Genomic DNA, 22,611 nt, shown 5'->3' on the forward strand with positions numbered 1-22,611 from the left:
GGTAAACAGCTTAATATCCTACTTTATGTGTGAGTCTGCAAGTAGCCGTGTGCTGATTCTCCAGTATACAAAGGCTCTTTATTCTAATGGTGTTCATACAAACAAAACGTACAAAATGAGTCTGTTAACAACATGTAGCTTTGTCTTAGGGGCCGCCACAAGCAACAGGATTTATTAAGAACTACTTCAATAAGGACATGGGGTCTCAAACCCGTTTTCAGTATTTTTGCAGGAGAAGTTCTAAAGGTAAACTGCAGGATTTCCTTGTTACATGGTTTGTTATTGCCACAAGGCTAATGGCTTTATCCAATCATCTCAAATGGTTTTCACTCAGGTCTTTTAAGACAAGAGAGGAAAATGAAAAGTGTGTGTGGGTGTTGTATAATACACAGCATGACAAGTCATGACTCATTACAGAGCAGACTGGAAGGGTAATAAGAACAAAAGCCTTCCCACATTTCAGTCTGTTGGCTAACAAGAAATGTTTTGAAATCCAAACATATTTCCGCTTTGTTAAAAACAAAACTGACATTCACTAAACTGCTGGAATGTTCACCACGCTGTCACTTTCTCTCAACAGAGGTAAACGGATCTAAAGTAACAGATCTTTTCATGACTGATATTGCAGCTCATGCTCAGTGTGAGTTCTGCTGTAATGTGTGCTTTCGAGGTCTGCATGTCAGAGGACTGACACATCAGCTGGTTCTGTCTTCCAACAGAAAGGATGAGAGACACAAGCAAGAAGAGGTGCTTGGTGAATCAATACATTTCAAAGAAGCTTTTGGGACAAAAGACAAAAGACAGCAGGGAATCACACCACAGCATTTCAAATTCCTTTTCACGTTTTATTCATTCATAAAGAGAAAATTTAATTTTCATATGAAAATATGCCTCAAAGTGCTGTAAATAGAAAAAAAACACAGCACAATCAAAACAATAACATCCTCCCCACACAAAAAAAACTGAAAAGAGAACCCTGAAGACGTTGTCAGCCCTGTCCTCCTGCCGCCCAGGCGTTTAAATCCTGACCCACGGACCCCGAGCCCTGAGGCCTCCAGCCTCCCACCAGCCATGACGGTCTGGAGCAAGGGGACCATGGGGGCAAGCAGGTCCATGAGCCCCCTGCCCGGATACAGACATCCCAGCCAAGGGGGAGAAGACACTGGTTTAAAAAAAAACACTTAGTAAAAATGTAAGATAAAATATGAATCAATTAAAATAAAATAAGTTATAGTAATTCATGAGAACAAGTAAGACTAAGGTAGCATACATAATACAAATAAATACATGGTAAACTTATAATTAACACATTAAAACAAAAACCAACTTTAAAAGCTACTTTAAAGCTAACCTACACAGATGCGTTTTGATGTATTTTACAAAATACCGTTTACAACATTCTGAAATTATAAGTCATTTAAAATGATTGATTTACTGGTAAACAATTCTTGCTAAACATTGCTGGAACTTCTTACTTCAGATAAATATAGCCAGACCAGCACACATCTCCAAGACAGTCAGGCTGTTCCATGACTGAACCATTTTCATCTCTTAGGATTTATGAAAACTGTTAAAGGACAAAAATAGACATGGTGGTCACTAGGGTTGGGCGATGTCCCTTAAATTGGCAGTAGACCATGTTTGCAGTAAAACATCGGGATGGACGATGATATAGTCGGGAGGGGCTATTTTTAATTTTTGTTATTATATAATTATTATTCGTTATTTTACTTTATTACTTCCTTTATTTTATTTCCCAACTAATGACTCATCCGCGAGGATCCAGTTTAAACTGAGGAATGTGACTTTAACAAAAAAATTAAAATCAAAAATAAATAAAAAACAAATGGAAAAGAAGTAGTCTGCTCCTGCACTTGATTAGTCAAGTGGACTGGTTGACCGAGCGGCCGTGTCTCTGAGCAGAGCAGACGGACTTTGTGTTTGAGGGGAAGGGAGGATGCTTTGTTACGTGTGCACTATGTGTGAGAGACTTTGGACTGTGATCCTTCCCGAAGCTCTAGGTGAACGAGCTACCGAACTCAGGAGAACCGGGTCTTCCGATTAAAGTGTGTCTCCGGGCAGAGCTCGGGTCGTCAGCTCACACAATTGCTTTGGGGCGGTGTGTGAGCTTTTCAAAGCAGAAATGCCGCTCAGTCCTTAGAAACTGTTCAAACAATCACCTGGATTTGTGTTTCCAGTTGTGTCCCGACAGAATAAAGGCTGATGTTATTTCCCGCATGGATTTTATATTCATCAAAGGCTAAATATTGTTAGCGTGTTAGCCTCTCTTAGCCCTTCTTCCGGCTCCGTTCTTCAACAGAAAAAGCAATGACCACACAGATTGAAATCAAAATGATGAGCCAACCCATATCATTGATAAAAGCACGTTTAGAAGATTATCTAGGATATTACGGAGCTGCCACATGTATGTAGCCTCTCAGCGAAACTCATTTCCTCTTCCGGTATTTTCAACACTACTGCACATGTGCGAATGATTTATTCCAACTGAAAGCGTGACCCATGTGAACGTTCGTTCTAATCGGAAAAAGGTTTTCTGGGCCCATGTACACGGTTGGATTCTAATCTGACCATTGATCCAATCAAGATATTTTGCACATGTAACCGGGGCTTATGGTGTCGACTCACAGCGTGGCGGGGGCGTGGCATCACGATGGTGTCTCTCCATCGTGATGCCAGTCAGCCATTGTCCATCGGCACAACCCTAATGGTCACTCCCACAGATGGGGAGTTTGAACAATTTAGACACTAATTTTGATTTAACTAGTAAATGGTTTAAAAATGCAAAACTTTAAATGAACAAAATTTTTGAGCCACTTCTACATCTTTATATTGCTATGGAACACCTATTTTCTTAATTTTAATGCCACTTTTAAGCTTTCTTAGAGTCCAGCAGGTGTAAACAGACATATGGACCAAAAGGCTCCTCGCAGGGTTTATTCTTCTCCCCTATGGCAGGCCATTTTAACATTTAAAAGCTAAGTTTGACTATCCGGAATTAACATTGTAGATATCACTGACGTATTTCTGACTATCTTTGAGGATATCTGAAATTACGACTACGGATAGGAAGAATGTAGTTGCGGATATCTGAAACGTTCTTTTTGACTAGGCAAAACTCAAATAAAGATATCTGCAACACACATCCAGTCTAGCTTTTAAATGTTAAAATGGCTTGCCATACTCCCCTGTACTGTTTATGATGCAACTGTGGAGGTTACACACATGTTCTGGCCCTGAATGCTTCTGTGGACGTTAAAAATGATATATTTTAGACATAGAACTACGCTGAAAATGAATGTGTCTCACTGTAATCGACTTACTGGGTTTGACTTCATTTTGAGTCAAACACAAATTTGATCAGTTTAGGACTTTATGAGTGCTTTTTAACAGATTCAACCTTATTTTTAAGTATGAGAGATATGGTGAAGTCCTGGTAGAAAGAGGAATTTTTCAGTAACAAAACAATTGTGCATCAGAAAAGAAAATAATTAGGAGAATTGAGCAAACGTGTTAATTACAATGGCCACTATGTTTGATGGTGAGTGTTTTATTCACAGCAAAGGTGATTGACAGCTCTAATCATTAAGCTCTCAGCAGGTTGTCCATACACTATTTAATATATACATAAGCTCCTAACGATGCATTTGTTACACAGACTCACAAAAACACTACACAATGATTCCGAACAATTCTCTTGTATTTTTTATGATAATAGTTGACCAGTTTAAAAGGATTTCTGCCTGAAACGTTTTTCTGTGAGTCAGTGTTCTTCACCAAAAACAATGTGTATAAATCAGAATAAAATATGTAGAGCATTTTATGAGTATTTGGTATTTATTTTACATCCCTTCTGTCATAAATATATTCAGCAGCTATAGTGAGAAGATAGAGCGCTCCAAACCAGCTCAACTACAAAAATGGGGGCTTAGAAAGAGCTGAAAAGTCTAATGGTAACCTGCCGACTCACAACCTGACACCTCCACTGATGATGTCAGATTTCACAAGCAAGAACAAAGTGTTTTTCAATTCCAAATCCCTATTTTCTAGCGACAAATTAAACTTACCGAGCCTAGAATAGAAAGACAGCAAACCACAGTCCCTTTAAGCCTCTGCAGTGTGAAAACAGGACACCTATATTAACAAAACTTAAATTCTTAAAAAATAATGAGGGAAGTGGACCAAAAGGTCATTTCAGAATTTTTTAAATATCTTCTTTAGGGAAAAAAGAAGAATAGTTTCAGCAAATGATCCGTTCCTTTTCATAATAGGAATGTTTTTTTTTTTTTTAACTTGTCCTGTCCAACAGCTAGGCAAACAGATGAGAGCTGAGGGCCTCTTGTGTTGGACATATTTTATTTTAACAAGAGGGGTTATTCATCTTCAGACAAACCAAAGGTATGTCTGAATAAACCCCTTTTGTAATTGAGGCCAAACTTTATTAATTTCAATCATGTTTGAAAATCTTTGGTGTTGGACCGGACGGAAAAGGAAAGAGGGGAAGAAGAGAGAGGGACGTTAGAGAGAGGGGGGGGTAGGAGGGTGATAATAGGAGGGGAAGGGGGGTAAGACCATGAAGCAGCATAGAGCAGGCAGGTTTACTGGTTGTTTATCGTTACGGTACGGTTCAAATGTAGTACAAAAAGGGCGGGGCCTGTTCACACACACTCAAATATTATCAACACACCTGCTAGCCGCAAAAATGTCCACATGTCAACATGCACACAAAACAGATAGTGTTCACGAACGCATACCTATGCCTTTAAACCAACTAGTGTGAAATCTTTCATTCAATCATGCAAACTATTAGTGCAAAGGTGAGCTAACACCTGTGCTCAGGTGAGTGTTTATGTTCTTCTAAAATGGATGGTGGAATGTGAAAAGAAGGAGGAGGAGCGCCCAGCCACCCCCACACCCATACCCCCGCCGCAGCAGCAGCGGCAGCCGGAGCCCCCCCAACGCCACACGGGAACAGGCAGGGAACAACCGCCCCCCGGGCGACCAAGACCGCCACCCAGGCCAGGGCCAGCAGGACCGCCGCGAGGCCCCCAGAGCCAGAGAGCAGGGAGGCGCAGAGGGAAAGAGAGCGCCGCCCCAGCCCAGCCAGGAAAGCAGCCCCCCGCCGCGCCGGAAGAGCCCAACGCAGGGCCCCACCGGAGAGGGACGCCCACAGCCCCAGACGAGCACCCCACCACCACCCAGGAGTTCCGGGCATCCCCCCGCCCCGACCCCAGGTACGAGCCAGGACCCCCCAAGGGAGACCCGCTCCGCACTCCAGGCAGCCACCCACCCGGCCCACGGTTGGTCCAGGTAGGAGCAAGGCAGGGGCCCGCCGCCCCCGCCCAGGAGGGGGGAACCCCGGGGAAAAAAGGGCGGCCCACAAGGGATGTTATAAATATGGCCCGACCAGGCTCGGCCATGTTGGAAGTTTGGCGGGGCCCAGCGTCCAGGGGCAAGGACCAGGACCCACCCCCCAGGGACACGAACACCCCCGGCTCAGGTGTAATATGAACCCCCCCACCGTGCGGAGAGAGCACCGCCGGGCCCAGGGAGCCGGCACCCAAGGGACACGGCCGCCATCGCCAAGAGGCCCGCACCCCCCACCAGGGAAGGGGTAGGGGACAGATGGACCCAGGTCCCACCTTCCTTGTAAAATGTGTGTGCGTGTATGGGTGTTTGAGAGGGTGTTTGTGTGCATGTGTGTGTGTTTATGTTTGAATGTATATATTGAAGGGGGAGGGGTGTGTGTACTAAGGGGGGTGCAGTTAAAATTGGCGAGTAGGGCACTAAGGGGACATCTCCTGATTACTCACAGTGATGTCCCCTCACCCTCCACACCAAGGGGCCCTAAATGTCTAAGGTGCGGTTAAAATTGGCGGGTAGGGTGCCAGGAGGACATCTGCTGCTTGCTTGCAGTGATGTCCAAGCACCCCCCCTACCAAGGACCCTACATGTCTAAGGTGCAAATAAAACCGAAAGAGGGGGGGCCCACTCCATACGGCAACCATAGGAGGGGGGCCACTCCCAAGTAGCCCCCCCCCCAAGGCGCATCGCAGGCTAGACCCCCCACCCCCTCACCCTAATATGAGGTTATATAAGGAAGGGGGTAAGTTGGGGACAGCTGGTAGACTGTCCCCCGGTGGTCAAACAGCCGTCCCCCAGCCCACCCCTAGCAAAGGGGCCAGGGCCACCCAGCCCAGGGGCCCACCCCCGGAGGCGCGGACACCCCAGGCCCGGCACCACCCACCCCACACAGAGAGAGAGGAGCCAGAAAGCGTCGCCCCCCCCCGGAGCAAGCCCAGGCCCCCACCCCCAGACGCCGGCCCTAGAAGAGCTCTGGTCAGGCCTCGACGGGACCGAGGAGGCCAACCGGCCGAGGGTAATAGGAATGTTGAGATGCTCTTTCCTGCCTTTGGCTCATTGCATCAAAATGCTTGTTTTTCACTTTGATAGTTTCATGATTAAGAAGGGATGTCATTTTCTATTGAGCATCAGCTAAAACTGGCCATCTAGCTAACACTATTGTTATCATGCTTTGTGAAATGACATGAAAGAAAAGCTATTAAAGAGAAAAAGACATTTCCATTTTTTCAAACAGAATCCACTCCAGTTTGCCTTCATTTTCTTTAGGGTAATATGAAGATTTCAAGCAACAATGAAGACAGTCTGAGTGCCTGAACACAACATGCAGAGCAGTGAACACTGGGAGTTATTTCAGTCTTAAACCCATCCGTCTGTAGAGTTCATCTCTGTTTTGTCTCCGATGGAGGATGTCCGGTTTATTATAACCTTTTGCTGCCAAGGAGAATTTTCTCAGCATGAGAAAACAGATCAAGTGACTGGGTTTTCCATCACAGAGAGACAGACTTCACTGTAACACAATCACAGTACAGATTCAGCAGAAGCTGTCAGGAAGTTCTCCTGATTTGTTCATGTGCAGCTGAAGGAGGAAGTCCTGCAGGTGATCAAACAGAGGATGAAGTGGTCTTTGATTTGACTCTGATGAGTCAAAGTGTTTGAGCTTTGACCTGTTTGCTTTTACAAGCCAAAGACAGAACTGAAAACAAAAACTGCAGGGAAAAAGCATTCAGTTTGGTCCACCAAACGTCCAACTGCATTCTCACCACAGTTTTTTGTGAGTTCAGCAGGACCCTCCATCTCATGGCCTGAATCTGTCCAGGACTTTAGTCCAAAAAGCAACAGCTTCGCCCCTTCCAAAGCTGAACTAATGCTAAAGTTCTTTACTTTGTGGCTACTAGGTGACTGCAAACCTACAGAGAGAAGGTCAACAAGGTTTCAATGAGGTAAAGCAAAGTCTTGGAAGAAATGTCCTTCTCTGATAAACATCAGTGAAGAAGATAAAGAAAAGGAAACTGTCATGCATCATTGCACCTCATAATATACCCAAACATGATAAATATCATCCAGGGCTAGGTTATGGGAAAATCCAGAAAAGGAAAATTGATGCAATCTTACTTCCGCCTCACAGAAAGAGACATCTGTAGCACCTTAACCATGATGGCGTCCAACCAGGCATCATGTTGCAGCTGAAAGCTACACTGAAAAATACAGTTCACATGTGGAAGAAGACTGATGTTCTAATAAAAATACCTTGAGATTTTACCTAAAATGTAAAGCGCATTCTTAATAACATTTATTATTATTATTAAAAAGCTGTATTTAAGGATAAAAAGAACGTTTGTTTTTTCTTGTTCTGACAGAATGCAACACCTAAAAGACGGTAACTAAGCACTATTTTTAAGTTAGAGCATATTAATCTTACATTTGTGCATGATAATTAAAAGTCTTATAATTGAATATTTCTGACAAGGTACCGTAATTTCCGGACTACAAGCCGCTACTTTTTTTCCTGCGCTTACAGCCTTGCGGCTTATTCAGTGACGCGGCTAATTTATGGATTTAATTGGCGGCCCAGGGCTCGACATAGCCATTTGTCCGCTGGCCCGGTCCTGTTTTTCGAGCAGTGCGGACCACAAGACTTTACTTTTCACTTGTCCGCTCGGGCCACTAAAATATCTAACGGTTTATATATTCTTCACCTTTTTCAATAAAGTAAATTTTTTTCGAAAACGTGTAGATTTACCTCGTCTTCATAATTTAGTTTTTCTGCTAGTCCTGTGTTCAGACTTCAAGGGTTTCTATGGGAAACCTTTGATCACTTCTCCTTCTCTCCCGCCTGCGCGCGCGGCTTTCACTGCCGAGCACCACGCGGCACGCGCTCACTACTTTTTTTTTTCCAAACTTTATTGAATGTAACAATTCAATACTAAACAATGTTAAACAGCAACAACGAAGGAACAAGCCAGTGGGTTATTATTACATTTTAGGCAGATATATTTAAACTGACACACACACATCAGCGCGCCCCCTGGTGGTTTTTCACCGCAATGATTATAAATCCGACACCGTCACTGAAGAGAGACTGAAGCATGTCAGAGATGTGGAAGACATGGCAGGAATAGAAAGGAATATGTTAGATGGAGTAATGGGTATAATTAGTAGTATGGACAGCAAGATATTTAATGAATGCATTGAAGATGAAACTGTATCCACTAAGCTTTAAGCTGAATGTCAAAGAATTAAAGGCAACTCCAAATACCTGAATCTCAGACTCAAATGCAGTAGAATGTTAAACTACTTAATTTTGTTTTTCTTTACAACACTGTAAGCAGTAAGTATTTCTAGTTAGCTGAATGATCTCAGTTAGACCTGCACAATATGAGGAAAACTCGCGATATGCGATATCAGAGATTAAAATTGCGATAACGATATAATTTGCGGTATATAAACAAACAGCAAAATAACCAAATAACCATTCCCAGTTTAAAAATTATACTCCAAATGACCGACGTTGACATAGGTTACAAACATCTAACATAACAGGGCTCCATCTGATTGGTCAACAATGTGAAGGCGTCCATCCGATTGGTCAAATGCATTAAGGGATTTATTTGATTCGAGTTCGGTTCAAGCTGCCATTAGATTGTTTTAACACATTTAAGGTTTATGATTTATTGCGATATTTGCCGTTAGAAGCACCATGAAAACTTCTTAACTAGTGTTACCTACTACACTGCAGTGCTCTCTTCAAAACATCTGAAACAGACTAGAGCAGATTTAAGTTTGATATGGTCTATTTTCAGTCATTGAAAAGTGTAGAAATAAGTGATGTCACCAGAATGCACCAAATTGCAACATATTAAAAGTTTCCGGGGGGGCATGCCCCCGGACCCCCCTAAAGTTGCAAGCACCTGCGAAGCGGCGGGTCACGCTGAGCGCGGTGTCGGGCCAGTAACTTTCAGGCAGGGCCAGTAAGTTTCAAAAACTACTGGCCCTGTGGGCCAGTGCAAATTTCTGGGCTATGTCAACCCCTGTGGCCGCCATGTACGTACTTTCAAACTCAGTGAATAGTTTGAATTCTCTATCTAACACCAAGCACGAGGAATTTATATTCAACACACCTCTTAGCAGCCAAACAGCATGGACTTGACTTCAGGTCTTAGACACTTCAGTCATGGTTCAACAAAACGAAACACGCATGCCGGGCCGCATCCCAGAATCCTTTGGGGCCATTAGACCCAACGTGCACGTGATCGCCGCTACAATATGATGAAGCTTTCAAGTTAAAAGCAATCGTTAAAAGCAGCGTAAAAAAGTCCACCGTCACCAACGGGTTTGGAAAAGCCGGTTTGCTGCGTGACGGAGAGAACAGCGCATGGAGTGAATTTACACTTCTAAGGAAACCGTAAAAGCGGAATTTTGCTTTGAAAAACTCACAGCCTCCGTGTGAGCTGGAGACATCTTCTCCTGCTGATTGAGCTGCGGGGCCGATGGCAGTCTGAAGGCTCCCACACGTAACAACGCACCCGCCCCTCATACACAAAACGTACAGTATTAAGTCCGATTGCTTTGCACAGAAACGATTTGCTCCGTCCACCGGCGCAACGGGGACGAAGTGCTCCTCCTTGAAGCCGCCCTGGCCAGAGGTGTCGGAGTAGATAGGAAGGGGAGACAAGGAGCGCGCGGGGCGGGAGCGGAGCGCAGAGGCGTCCGCGGAGTGCAGAGGCTTCTGAATTGTGACGCACGCGCCGCACTGAGGCGCGCGTATCGCGCTGAGGCGCGCGCTTTTCAGTCGCCACTGCTTTATTTTACCGTTGTGTTTTCTAACCAGTCCTGTTACTCCCATAACGCTGCTGCGACACAAGCGGAAGGAGAGCTTTTCCAGTTCACCCCTCCATGCACTTCTGCTACTTGCTCATTCTTAAACACCTACAACAGTATGGCGAGCCGGGCGTTGGCCCCGCCTTTAGCCCCTAAGACTCATGGGAAATGTGGAATCGCGGATGTAAATTTCCTCATTATAACTGAGGGATGTAATGTTGATTATATGGTTACTGTTTGTAATTTTATGTTAGATACCTAGATTGTCAATAAGTAAAAAAAAAAAAGGAAATAAAAACACCATAACTGAGGGACTTGTGAACAGAATAGAGGTCCATGCTGTTTGACAGATGTCGATACACTCAAATGCATGAGCCAGAGGCAAAGCTGGCACCACCCACAATGTGCTAATAAATTGCACTCAATCTGGGATGCTGGGCGTGATCTGTCAGGATGACAATATCGGCCAACACATGCGCGGCTTGTACTCTGACGCGGCTTGTATAAAAGCAGTCAAATGCGTGAATATGGGTGGGTGCGGCTTGTAATCGGGTGCGCTTTGTAGTCCGGAATTTACAAGGTAGTCATTATTTAGACCAACAAACTGCAGACTAATTAGGTCAACATAAAAACAACCCAAACGGCTGCTATTTACCAGGTAGTTTTTACAGGCTTGCATTAAGCCAGTGATTGTCAACTAGTGGCTCCCACCCCCGATGCCATGCCAGGGGGGCCCGCAGTAGTAGCGGTTTTAGGCACAGGTAATACTGGCAATTGTCCGAGGTGCAATTTTAACGGGGGGCGGGGGCAGTGCTTGGAAATAATCTATTATCTGTTATATCAGAGTTTGTAACAGCCTGAAACTGTGAACTGCCGTCCCTGCAGCTGCTCCTGTCACACGCGTGTGAGAAGGAAAGGGGAGGGGTAGTGGGCTAAGACTGAGCAGTCTCTATTGCGCAACAGCAGGATCATGGCATGCCTTTAGATGTCTCAGCTCATGCTATTGATGTCATTCTTAATGAACTATTGAAGACATTTTGATGACGTGTCTTTATCTTCCATCAATGGACTCTTTGTCTTCCTGTGGATAAGTTGGTCTCAGTATTTGACATACAGACAGCAGGTAATGCAGGAAAACAGCTGCACTTTATGAGATCATAAATTAGGGCTGCACGATATGTGGAAAACTCACGATATGCGATATTGGTGATTAATATTGCGATAAAGATATAATTTGCGGTATATAAACAAATATCAAACCAACCAAAAACATCATTTCCATTTCAATGCAACAGTATAAAAATTACACTCCAAATGACCCTTGGCGACATAGGAAGCAAAAATCAAACATAAAAGGGCTCATCTGATTGATCAACAGCGTCAACGGGTCCTTCCGATTGGTTAAATGCATAAAGGGATTTATTTCATTAATTCAATATTTCAAGCTGCCATGAGTTTGTTTTAGCACATTTAACCCTTGTGCTATCTTAGATGACCCCCCCTTACATTGACGTGTTCTCCCTACCATGTCAAAGGTGGACAAAGGTGGAGAGATTTCATGTAATCCATGGACACCAGTGAAGATCATTGAAGAAAAAAGGTTTAGAGCACTGTCTAGTGGGTCTAGATGACCCCACTCCCAATGTTAAAATGCCTAGGATAGAACAAGGGTCAAGCTAACCATTTATTGCGATTTTCGCCGTCTTTTGCGGTATGCATATTGCACAGCTTGATGTTGCGATAACGATAAATTTGAGGTATATTGTGCAGGCCTATCATAAATAAACAATCCATCATTTAGAAAAGAAAATCAGCTCAAGGTTTTTACCTATTTCTTCAGACTAAAACGTTAAATATATTGGTGCTGTTAATGTTTCAGACCAATTTACATTTAACATTATTGATTGATTAAATTATTTTTCTCTTGGTTCAGTTGGTCAAAATGTTTCTAGTTTAAATAAGGACTAACAGATTTTTTATTTTAGGCACTTTAAGCTTCTTTTCTGTTTTAAACTAATAGGGTTTTGTGGCTAAATAAAGTTAATATTTGTTGAAAGTGGATTTATATTGATTCTTTTCTTTTGTTAATGTTAAAAGATACAATTTTAGGTATACTTACACATTTGTTATGGATAATAATCTAATTTATTGTCACCGCTGCCAGTGTATGTGTGGGGGGATTGGGGGTGTGTGAAACATTTTCTTTTTCTTAGGGGGGGCCTGGCAAAAAATAACTGAGAAGCATTGCATTAAGCTAACATATAATATCTAGGGCTAGTTTTCATAGCTGCTATCGAACTCTAGATGATTGGGTTTTCTAAGACGTATAACATCAAAGCATGTTTGCATTATCAGAATAGAGATTGTATCAAAGCAAAAATGCTTCACTGCAGGCGTCACTGTTTCAAGAAGAGGGTTGAATGTTTTCCCCCTTGAGACTGCTGCATTTTAATGACAGAAACGCACAGGTAAGATCTCACCTCCAGAACTCTGACTATTCCAATTTTGCATCTATGATTAGAGAACAAAATGATCCCACTTTAGCAGTTCCTTTCATCCCAGCACTGCCGTCTCTTGTCAGTTTTCTAGCTAATTAAAGCAGTCCGGCCGGATGCCAGTATGCAGACCTTAATCCGCTGACCTGCTTGTTTTTAAACATCTCCATCATTGCAGTTCCACATTACTGAAGCACTCCTGATCCAGGTTCTCGGTGCTGGTTGGAGAGGATTACCCGGACTTGGACACCTCAGACCAGTTTTGTCCGTATGCATAAAGTTAGTTTGGTTAAGAAAGCCAGCAAATGAGCCAATGCTGTTCAAAGAATGAAATCATTTTGAGTTATTATTGACTGATTCATCTTTATGCCTTTCTCAGGCTTCTCTGTACACTTTTTTTTTTTTTTTATTTGTTATTCATTTTTGTCATCTTCTTCTTCCACTTTCGGCTTCTCCCATCAGGGGTCGCCACAGCGAACAAGTCGCATGGTAAATTTGGCAATGTTTTACGCCAGATGCCCTTCCTGACGCAACCTTCTCAAACTGGGCTTGGGACCGGCACAGAGGTAGAGAAGGGAACAGGGAGCAGCCCGGATTCGAACCCAGGTTTCACGGACGGAAGGCGCCGCAAACCAGCACAAGCTAAACCGGCTCCTATTCATTTTTGTCATATTGAAGCTATTTATCATGGAGTTTGAAATAATGCACATTACTGAGTTCGATTTTTGAATCTTGTGTCTTTTTAACTCACAATGTATTTATCCAAGTGACAACTAGAAACTTACATACTAAAATTATTTTATTCTTATTTTGAGTGCAAACCTTTTTTTTACTTCAGACATTTTAGAGGCATTTGTTTATGCCCTCGTAACGTTGACATTAGACTGTAATTCTTTAATCTAAAAGAATGCTGAAGCCTGAGTTTGGATGAAAATCGATAGAAGAGATCATAATAATTCTCTTCTGTTCATTGGCTAAAAGCAGAATAAGCTTTCAAATTATTTTTTAAGTAACACACAAAAAATGTAAATGGAAAAGCTCCATCTTACATTAAGCACTTCATCCCCTGTGTGCAAGATTACTGATTATTCTGAGAAAGTTCCAAAGATGAACTGGAAGGCAGAGCCTCCAGCCGTCAGGTTCTTCTTTTCAGGAAGCACTTTCCCCCCTCACTTGAGCAGGCAGACATCCTCTCTGTCTGTGGTACTCATCTTCAAACTTTGCTCTTTGCTACAGCCTATAGTTGGGAAGGGCATTCCAGACTCTGTGACATGCCTTCAGTTATGCTGCTATGGGCTTGGACGGCTGGGGGTTGTTTTAGAATCCATTTAGATCGACTTTAGGGGCAGGAGAAGAGGTTGCAGGGCCAGGCTACACTCTAAGGAAGGATTATGGTGGAGGGCATATGGACAACTTTTCCCTCTACCTTCCTTCCTTTTGACCTTCCTAGAAGTAAAATATTTACTTTAGTCTCCAGCTTTTTAAGAAGCACAGGGATTTCCTCATCTTTGTACCGTATACCTTCCTCTGTCTGCTTTCTTGTAACTCATAAATCTATGTGATTGTTAAGCTGCGCTCATTCCAAACTTGATTTGCGTGTCAGGGGCGTCCCGTTTCAATGAAACGTCAATGTAAAGACACAATCAGAGATCCTGTGAAGCGCGTTGAGCGTTGGGCAGGACGCGCTGGTCTGACAGCTGCGCGTTTTGGCCGTCGCGGCGGAACATCAACCAATCAGGAGTTTTGCCTGTCACGTGTTAATGATGCAATCAGCAGGTGAAGTCCAAAATCAACATGGAGAAAAATCAAAGGATCATTTTCTTATTTTCCTCTAGACAAATATAAAATGATCTCCAAGGTTGTGTCTGAATTCCAACCCTACTCCCTAACTACTAAAAAACTAAAAAGTGCAGGACTATGTAGTGCCCTGGATTTTAAAAGCAATTCAGACACCAGGCTCACTCCTTTTTTTTTGAAACGGCGGATATGAGGTCATCGATTTCTAATTTCTAATTGATAAAAGCGTTTTGAGATGATCATTTATGAGTGCACTGTTTTCTGAAGATGAAAATGTTGATGGTTTATTTCAGAAACTCTTCACTGTGATATGTTAAAATACTATCTGGCCTTCTAAGAATGCTCTGGACTCCAAAGCAAAGGTAATAAAAATGACTTGACTTTAGTACTTTTACCTCACTGCTCTTTAACCTACTGGGGTCCAACGTCTTTTTTTTGTTTTGTTTTTTCCTTAAACACATCTCCTTGAAAACAGTTTAGCTTTCCTTGTGTTTTTCAACTTCATCTATGCACCTTCTCAGTTTTTGTCATGTTGTTTAATATTAATATTGACATAATGGACCCAAAATCTAAATCTGAGTAAAGGTGTTTTCTTTATTTATTTTGTATTATGAAAAACTAAACATACTGCCAGCCTTTGTTATTTTAACTTAAAATGAAACTGTAAAATGTAAAAACACGCATTTTTGTTTAACAATTTAGTTTAATAAAATCGTTTCCATTCAAATGAAGCCAATGTCTCAGGCATGTGTGTGCCGCTGTTCCTAAAGCCTCCGTCACAGCGGGTTGATCCGTACGGGTTCTGCAGGTTTTTGGGGTGTCCGGGCCCGTAGAGGATTGTAGAGAGAATCAAGTGCAGGTGTGTCTCACAGTTCCCATGAGGCTCGTGCAGCCACCTCAAGGAACGCCATGAAAATGGAACGTACCATTGTTGTGCGTGTGGTAAGTGAAGTATTTGTAATGAATGTAAGCTACACGCATTTACAAAGTGTGGGGGAAGCTGTTGTACAGTTTTCTTGTACTTGTATTGAAGTACTTTCTAATGAGGTGCAATGCTTTTTCGCACAGGGTGTGGAGGGAATGGAAGTGTCTGTAGGACGCCTGTAGGATGTCCAAACAAACTACGCTCTGATTGTCTCATTTTCTCATTTCTAGCTGCCAGGCTGCACGCTTAACACTTGAACAGCACTAATGGACCCCTTGCAGAGAGCGCAGGGTTTGAGGAAGTTGAAAAATGAAATATCCATACGACACACCTCCATCTCACCTACTTCACCCTTACTTCCCCTTGGGTGTTGTTTGAGTGTTTGACCCGTCACTTGCAGCATGCGCGTTGAAAAAACCTGAATGCAGCATTTGGATCATTTGCTTCACTGGATTTCTTGGGAGTATCAGTGACAATGAGAGAGCACCACAAAGCTGACCCATCTTCTCTATCATGAAGTGTTCTGGCTGCACCTGCTGTGCTCTGTTCATCTTAAAACATCTCATTGTTCACCTCAAACACACAAAATGTTTCGAATTTCTCAAACATCTCAGCTGGATAAACTTTACACCGCTCCCTTCCTGCATTGCTCATCGCACAAAACCTGCAAATTGTGGCGGTAACAACCAACCAGCAGCAGAAAATATGATAGACTGAATCCCAATGGGAAGCGATCAGCTAATAAAAGAAAATGTGCAGATGTCTGAACACATCGTTTTCTCAGTGGACCCAAAAGAAAAAGAAAGACGACATCATTTATCTGAAAAGCCGACCTCCTCACCGTTCTCATTTAAACATTTATCTGACTTACTGACACGGACAAACTAAAGTCATTGGCGAAACTGAAACTTTGGGCTTGATTTTGCAATTAAAAGGGAAAAAAGTTTGAAAAAAAGGAAACGCTCCCTTGAGCATATCTAAATCCATCCAGCAGATAGTCCTTTCATGTTTTGGAGTCTCAAGTATTAACTCATTTAGCCAAACACCTTCATGCCGGTTCATGTCTCAGGAAGAAAACAACTTCTGGTTGAAGGACACCTGGAAATGTCACATTGATCTAAAATCCTTTGAATAAAAACAAAAATTGTCCTGCAGTTGAAGATGTGCACCCAAATACAGGATTGAGAGAGCGAGTGAATATTTGATAACTGAAGTTTAACATTAAACTTTACACAGAAAAGAAAATGAAAAAAGAAGAACCTGTACTCTGACTGAAACGGCTCAAACAGATTAATGAGACAACAAGAAACACACTGAGGGAATGATCAGCAATAAGACGCACAAAAAACAACAAAACCAGGTGAGACGAAAATAGGAGGTAATGGAAGTAAAATACAGATGGGAGGCGATATACAAAACAAAACAGGAGGACTAACTTTAACAGAAGTCCTTTAAAAAGGAGTAGAAAGACAAATCAAAGAAGAAATAAAGTCATGTTTCACCTTCCTGATAACTGTTGCTTTGGTGAGCCAACTTCTGAAAATTGGAGTTTTTAATAACAGAGGTTTTGCTTCCTTTTTTCACTTCAGCATGAGAATATTGCACATTTCATGACCTTCACCTTCACCAGGTGAAGTGTGGTATGAAGTCAGAGCCCTTGTTATATTCTTTGTTTATCAGGTGATAGCAGTATAAAAAACTGCTGCTGTAGGAGTTACAATAAATCAGTAAACTCCTTCTAAATCCATATCCAAGCATCCTATAGAAACATGAAAATAAATCCCAAATTCTGATGTTTTTGAGTGGTTTCATACTTTTCTCACAATAGAGCCTACATGATTTATCTTGAGTAAAAAAAATTACAGAGCCATTTTCACTATGTTAATTATCTGTCACTGTAAATGCAAATGAATGAGTCATTGATAAAACCCTAACCCCCGTCTGCATATGTAAATGAAAACAGAAGCTGCTCTCTCAAAAGGAAAGAACGCTTTGCTTGGATGGACAGCAGCTTCCGTCCTCTCTGCTTCTCCCTGCCTCCATCCAAATCTGCTGAAGCCTGACAAAAGCCGATGATGGGTAGAAGAGATGAAAAGCAAAAACCACAACATCGGAGCTTCAGGGGGGATTCTCAGACTCTTTTAGGCGGGAATGTTATGCCAGAACGCAGACGAAAGAATAAGATGACACGTCAGACTTCAACTCCAAGTTTTCTAAGATGTGATTGAATCTTTGCTGGTCCTTGTCTCTAATGTCTACATGTTGCAGGTCTGCTTGTTTTTTTAAGGCTCCACGGAACTTTTACCCGCTTAATGGTTTCAAGAGAGGCGCGTGACGCTTTCAACTGGAACAGGTGCGTAATGATCTTTGAGATGATTTGACTGAGAGCGCACAGAGGAGCTACGCACACATGAATGGAGATGGGATGGAGACACAAAGCAAATGAATCCATGTGGAAATTAACGAGCAGAGACAGAGAACGTCCTCCACACCTTTACTGCTACTTTACACACAGCGAAGCGTCTGGCTCCTATGAGCAGATGTGCAAAGACACGATAACCAGAGATGGATCTGAACTCACCCGACACCCCATAAGCGAAAATCACAGCCACGTGAACTTCCATGATTCCGCTTGGAGTTGCTGGTTAAAAACCACGCGTGATGAATGAAACCAAAGCTGCAAAACAGGCTCCTTTTTTGTCCACAGTGTGCCTAAATTTCTCAGCCAAAGTTTCCTCTGTTCCGTCGCGCGCGCGCGCGAATATCTGGGCTGAGAGGACACGTGTGCGCCACGGCGGCTCGGCTCTGTCTCCAGCCGCGTGAGGAAGAGGAGGAGGAGGAGGAGGAGGAGGGGACGACGATGCCATACTCTGACGCACAGGTGAGCGCGCACAGAGAGAGAGGGGTGACCTGCTCCGCTGGGGGTGGGGGTGGGGGGCGCTCTGTCGGCTTCTACAAAGGCGCCTATTGGCTGTGTCAGAAAACATGCACGCGCGCCAAACATGCACGACCTTCAAAGGCTGCTCCGACAGCGTTTACGCTTTATTTTTCAAGAAAAAGATATATTGAATAAAAGTACCAAACATCCAGAAAGTGCTTCAGTATGGACTTCTTCTGATGTGTGTCTCATCCTCTCCTCATCCTCCTACTGCTGACTTCAGCGTTCAGTCCCGTAGAAATCTGCTTTGGAGCGTCACCTCTGAAAGCATCAGGGTGTAGAACTGGAAGCATGATTAACACTGGGTTTTTAATTAGGCCAGCTCTTAATGACAAAACAGTACGTTATAAGATCTGACAGGCCACCCCTCCCCCCACGCCTTCAGCTGCGGGATCATCTCCAGTCACGGTTCAGCAGCGCGCGTTCTGCAGCAGATTCCAGTGAAGAAGACTTCCGCCGACACATGGGGATTGAGAAAAAGTGTCGTGATATCTGCACATCAGAATACTCCAAGAAAGGGTGTAATGTTGCACTATAGGTGTAGCATATCATGAATTAAAAACTACACAAACAAACAAACGAATATTTCAAAGAGTTCTAGCGTCAGAAAAAAAGTATTTTAGTACAAGTAACAGAAAGGTTTGTTTAGTCATTCAGCATTCATGCAGGGCAACAAGAAACACGCAGGCATTAAGGGACACAAAACCCTGACTTCCAATGAGAATGAATGGAGGGGAAGAAGTGTCTGGTTAGATTTAAGTTCAATGGAAAGGGTTGAGAGATTTCATTTATTGCACTTAAGTTGAACATGTAGGCCTATTGTGAAGCTGTGCAGGTTTGGAGACCAGAGATGTTTGTTACGTCATCATGTAAGGCTGTAGTGGTGTCGCTTAGTGGTCACTGTGAGCCACAAAAGAAAGATATTTGTTCTTGATAAATTTGCCATAAGACTAAAGAAGACCTTTTTTATTTATCTGTCTGCATTTCTCCTTCAAGTTCATTCCTGGCAACAGTTAGTGTGAAATTGTAGTTCTTATATCTACTGAATTCAGATAAACTAACCAAATAAAAGCTCTTCACTCAGGAAATTAAAGTGCACTTTTTTTCTTTTTTATCTTGAACCAAAGAAAAAAGGTTCAAGGTTCCGCTTTTGTGTGTGTGTGTAAACAGCCTGAGGTAAGGGTCTCTAGATGCATGAGAAAACTAAAGAATAAAACTGTGTAAAAGCATGAGTCTAAGATGATACTTTTTTAAAGGAATTTTTGTGTTCGTGTGAAATGTTCCTTACCAACATTGCGCAAGATTTTGTTTGATCTTATTAATGTTTAGCAGCTAGGTACTAACCAGATTAGTAAAAATAAAAGTAAATTATTCTGTGTGGTTAAACAAGTTGACACTAAGCAGATATTATACCAGAATAGCAGCAGGCACAAATTAAGGTCATGTTCTTTCAGGGACCTATTGCTGTTATTCTGAAAGCATTTTAAAGACCCAATCCAATGAAAATTGTTTTTTGGTCTTTTCAATGTGTTCTTGGGACATTTTTCTGATGATGGAGAACATATACAGCGGGTATTGAACACGTCAACATTTCTCTCCAAAAACACATTTCTAATCGAGCTTTTGACATGAAATGTTCACCAGATGTCGGCATCAACCCAAGTAATGCACACATAGAAAGAAATCCAAACATTTATGTCCATAAATGAAGTTATGTGTAATAAAGTGAAATGGCACTGGGAATAAGTATTGAACACATGAAGAAAAGGAGGGGTAAAAAGGTCTGGCAAGCCAAGAAAGCAGCTGGAGTTTGTCAGTATTCAGAAGGTTAACCTGCCCCCTATTAGTGCAAAGTAATATCAGCTGGTATAGTCCTGACTGATGCCTTTTAAAAAGGTTTCTCACCAGCAAGGTGTTAGACAAGAAGCATTGCATGATGGGTAAAAGCAAAGAGCTGTCCAAAGACCTACGCAACCTTATTGTTGCAAAACACACTTAAAGCATTGGTTACAGGCGCATTTCTAAACTTCTGAAAGTTCCAGTGAGTACCATTGGGGCCATCATCCGGAAGTGGAAAGAACACGGCATTACCATAAACCTGCCACGGCCAGGTGCTCCTTGTAAGATTTCAGACAGAGGAGTCATAACAATCATCAGAAGGGTTCTCCAACAGCCCAGGACCACTCGTGGAGAGCTTCAGAAAGACCTGGAATCAGCAGGTACCGTTGTTTCAAAGAAAACAATAAGTACATGGCCTCCATGCATGCACACCACGCAAGACTCCATTTTTGAAGAAGAAGCATGTTGTAGCTCGTTTGGAGTTTGCGACACAACATTTGGATAAACCCATGACATTCTGGGAGAAGATACTCTGGTCAGATGAGACCAAAATTGAACTCTTCGGATGTCATAAGACACAACATGTTTAGAGGAAAAATGGCACATCACCCCCAAAACACCATACCAACAGTCAAGTTTGGAGGTGGGAGCATCATGGCGTGGGGCTGTTTTTCAGCATGTGGTACTGGTAGACTTCATATCATTGAAGGAATAATGACTGGAGAAAAGTATCGAGACATTCTTGATCAGAATCTGCTGTCATCTGCCAGGCTGCTGAAGATGAAAAGAGGGTGGATCTTTCAGCAAGACAACCATCCCAAGCACACAGCCAAGGTAACACTCAACTGGTTGAAGAAAAAGAAAAGAAATGCGCCTGTAACCAATGCTTTAAGTGTGTTTTGCAACAATAAGGTTGCGTAGGTCTTTGGACAGCTCTTTGCTTTTACCCATCATGCAATGCTTCTTGTCTAACACCTTGCTGGTGAGAAACCTTTTTAAAAGGCATCAGTCAGGACTATACCAGCTGATATTACTTTGCACTAATAGGGGGCAGGTTAACCTTCTGAATACTGACAAACTCCAGCTGCTTTCTTGGCTTGCCAGACCTTTTTACCCCTCCTTTTCTTCATGTGTTCAATACTTATTCCCTGTGCCATTTCACTTTATTACACATAACTTCATTTATGGACATAAATGTTTGGATTTCTTTCTATGTGTGCATTACTTGAGTTGATGCCGACATCTGGTGAAAATTTCGTGTCAATAGCTCGATTAGAAATATGTTTTTGGAGAGAAATGTTGACGTGTTCAATACTTATTTTCCCCGCTGTATATTGGAATAAACCCCTTTTGTAATTTAGGCTAAACTTAATTCATCTTACTCATATCTGTAACAGACTTTTGTTGGACTGGACGGAAAAGGAGGGGAGAAAGGGGGGGGGGGTGATTAAAGAAGAGGGGGGAGGTAGAACCGTGAAGCAGCATAAAGCAACAAGTCGCTGAATGTTTACAATCATTACAGTCGGGTTTATAAGTGATACAAATCGAAAGGGGGCGGGACCTTTCCACACACCCAAATGTCACAAACATTTGCCATTTCTGGGTTCTTCTCATAATTGCAGATGCAGTACACCTGGTTTTTGTTCTAGAGAAATCATATTGGATTTTTGAAGTGGGGATATGAGCTCAGTGGCAATATAACTAATATGCTTGCAAAATGTTGATAAATAAAGTTATAAAAGGCACACATGGTCTGTGTGAATAATATAACTCTGTTGTTAAAAATATTTGAAAGGACTCAAAACATTGAATGCAGGACTTGGATTTGACTTGAGACTGGTTCGTCTTAATTTGGGACTCGACCTGGGACCTGACTCTGTACTTGAGGATAAAGACTTGAGACTTACTCATGACAATGACTTGGTCCCACCTCTGCCACGTGCTGTTGGGCAAAGGGAAGGTACACCCTGAACAAGTAACCAGCCTGTAGCACATTGTTTCTGTTGCTATTTGAAAGAGACATTTGGGTTACTTTCTACCTGACCAAACCCCAGGCAGAGCCACAAAGTCTAACTTCCCTGTTTAGACCCACAAGACCCTTAACGCTACCGCTTCCCGAGCACAGTTCAGCTGCAGCTCACCGCTCCCCCAGGGGATGGGTCAAATGTGGAGAAGAAATTCCCATTGAGGGATAAATAAAGTATCTGGGGGAAAAAAAAAAAAAATTATTTGGACTTGTGAAGTGGTTTAATCCCGCTGTCTAAACTTTACAAATTAATCTAGAAAAGAAAATAGAATATCATCTCATCCTAAAATATCATTTAGACCTCCAATGAAATGAGCTCTGACAGGACTCCAGCTGGCTGCCACATCAGATAATGTGATCAGTGATAACTGGATGAAAGTCATCACAGGTA

General features: G+C 42.5%; 1 protein-coding gene across 1 annotated transcript in view; it reads right to left on the minus strand.

Annotated features, from left to right (window-relative positions):
* Positions 1–18,390, minus strand: part of rxfp1 (relaxin/insulin like family peptide receptor 1) — a 165,207-nt gene extending 146,817 nt beyond the window's left edge. Inside the window, exon 1 of the mRNA XM_011473132.3 lies at positions 17,999–18,390. Within this exon, the coding sequence (XP_011471434.1) occupies positions 17,999–18,041 (43 nt within the window). The 5' untranslated portion in view covers positions 18,042–18,390. The remainder of the gene's footprint in view (positions 1–17,998) is intronic.
* Between the last annotated feature and the right edge of the window lie 4,221 nt (positions 18,391–22,611).

This window comes from Oryzias latipes, chromosome 10, assembly GCF_002234675.1.
Source record: "Oryzias latipes chromosome 10, ASM223467v1".
Classification (NCBI taxonomy): domain Eukaryota; kingdom Metazoa; phylum Chordata; class Actinopteri; order Beloniformes; family Adrianichthyidae; genus Oryzias; species Oryzias latipes.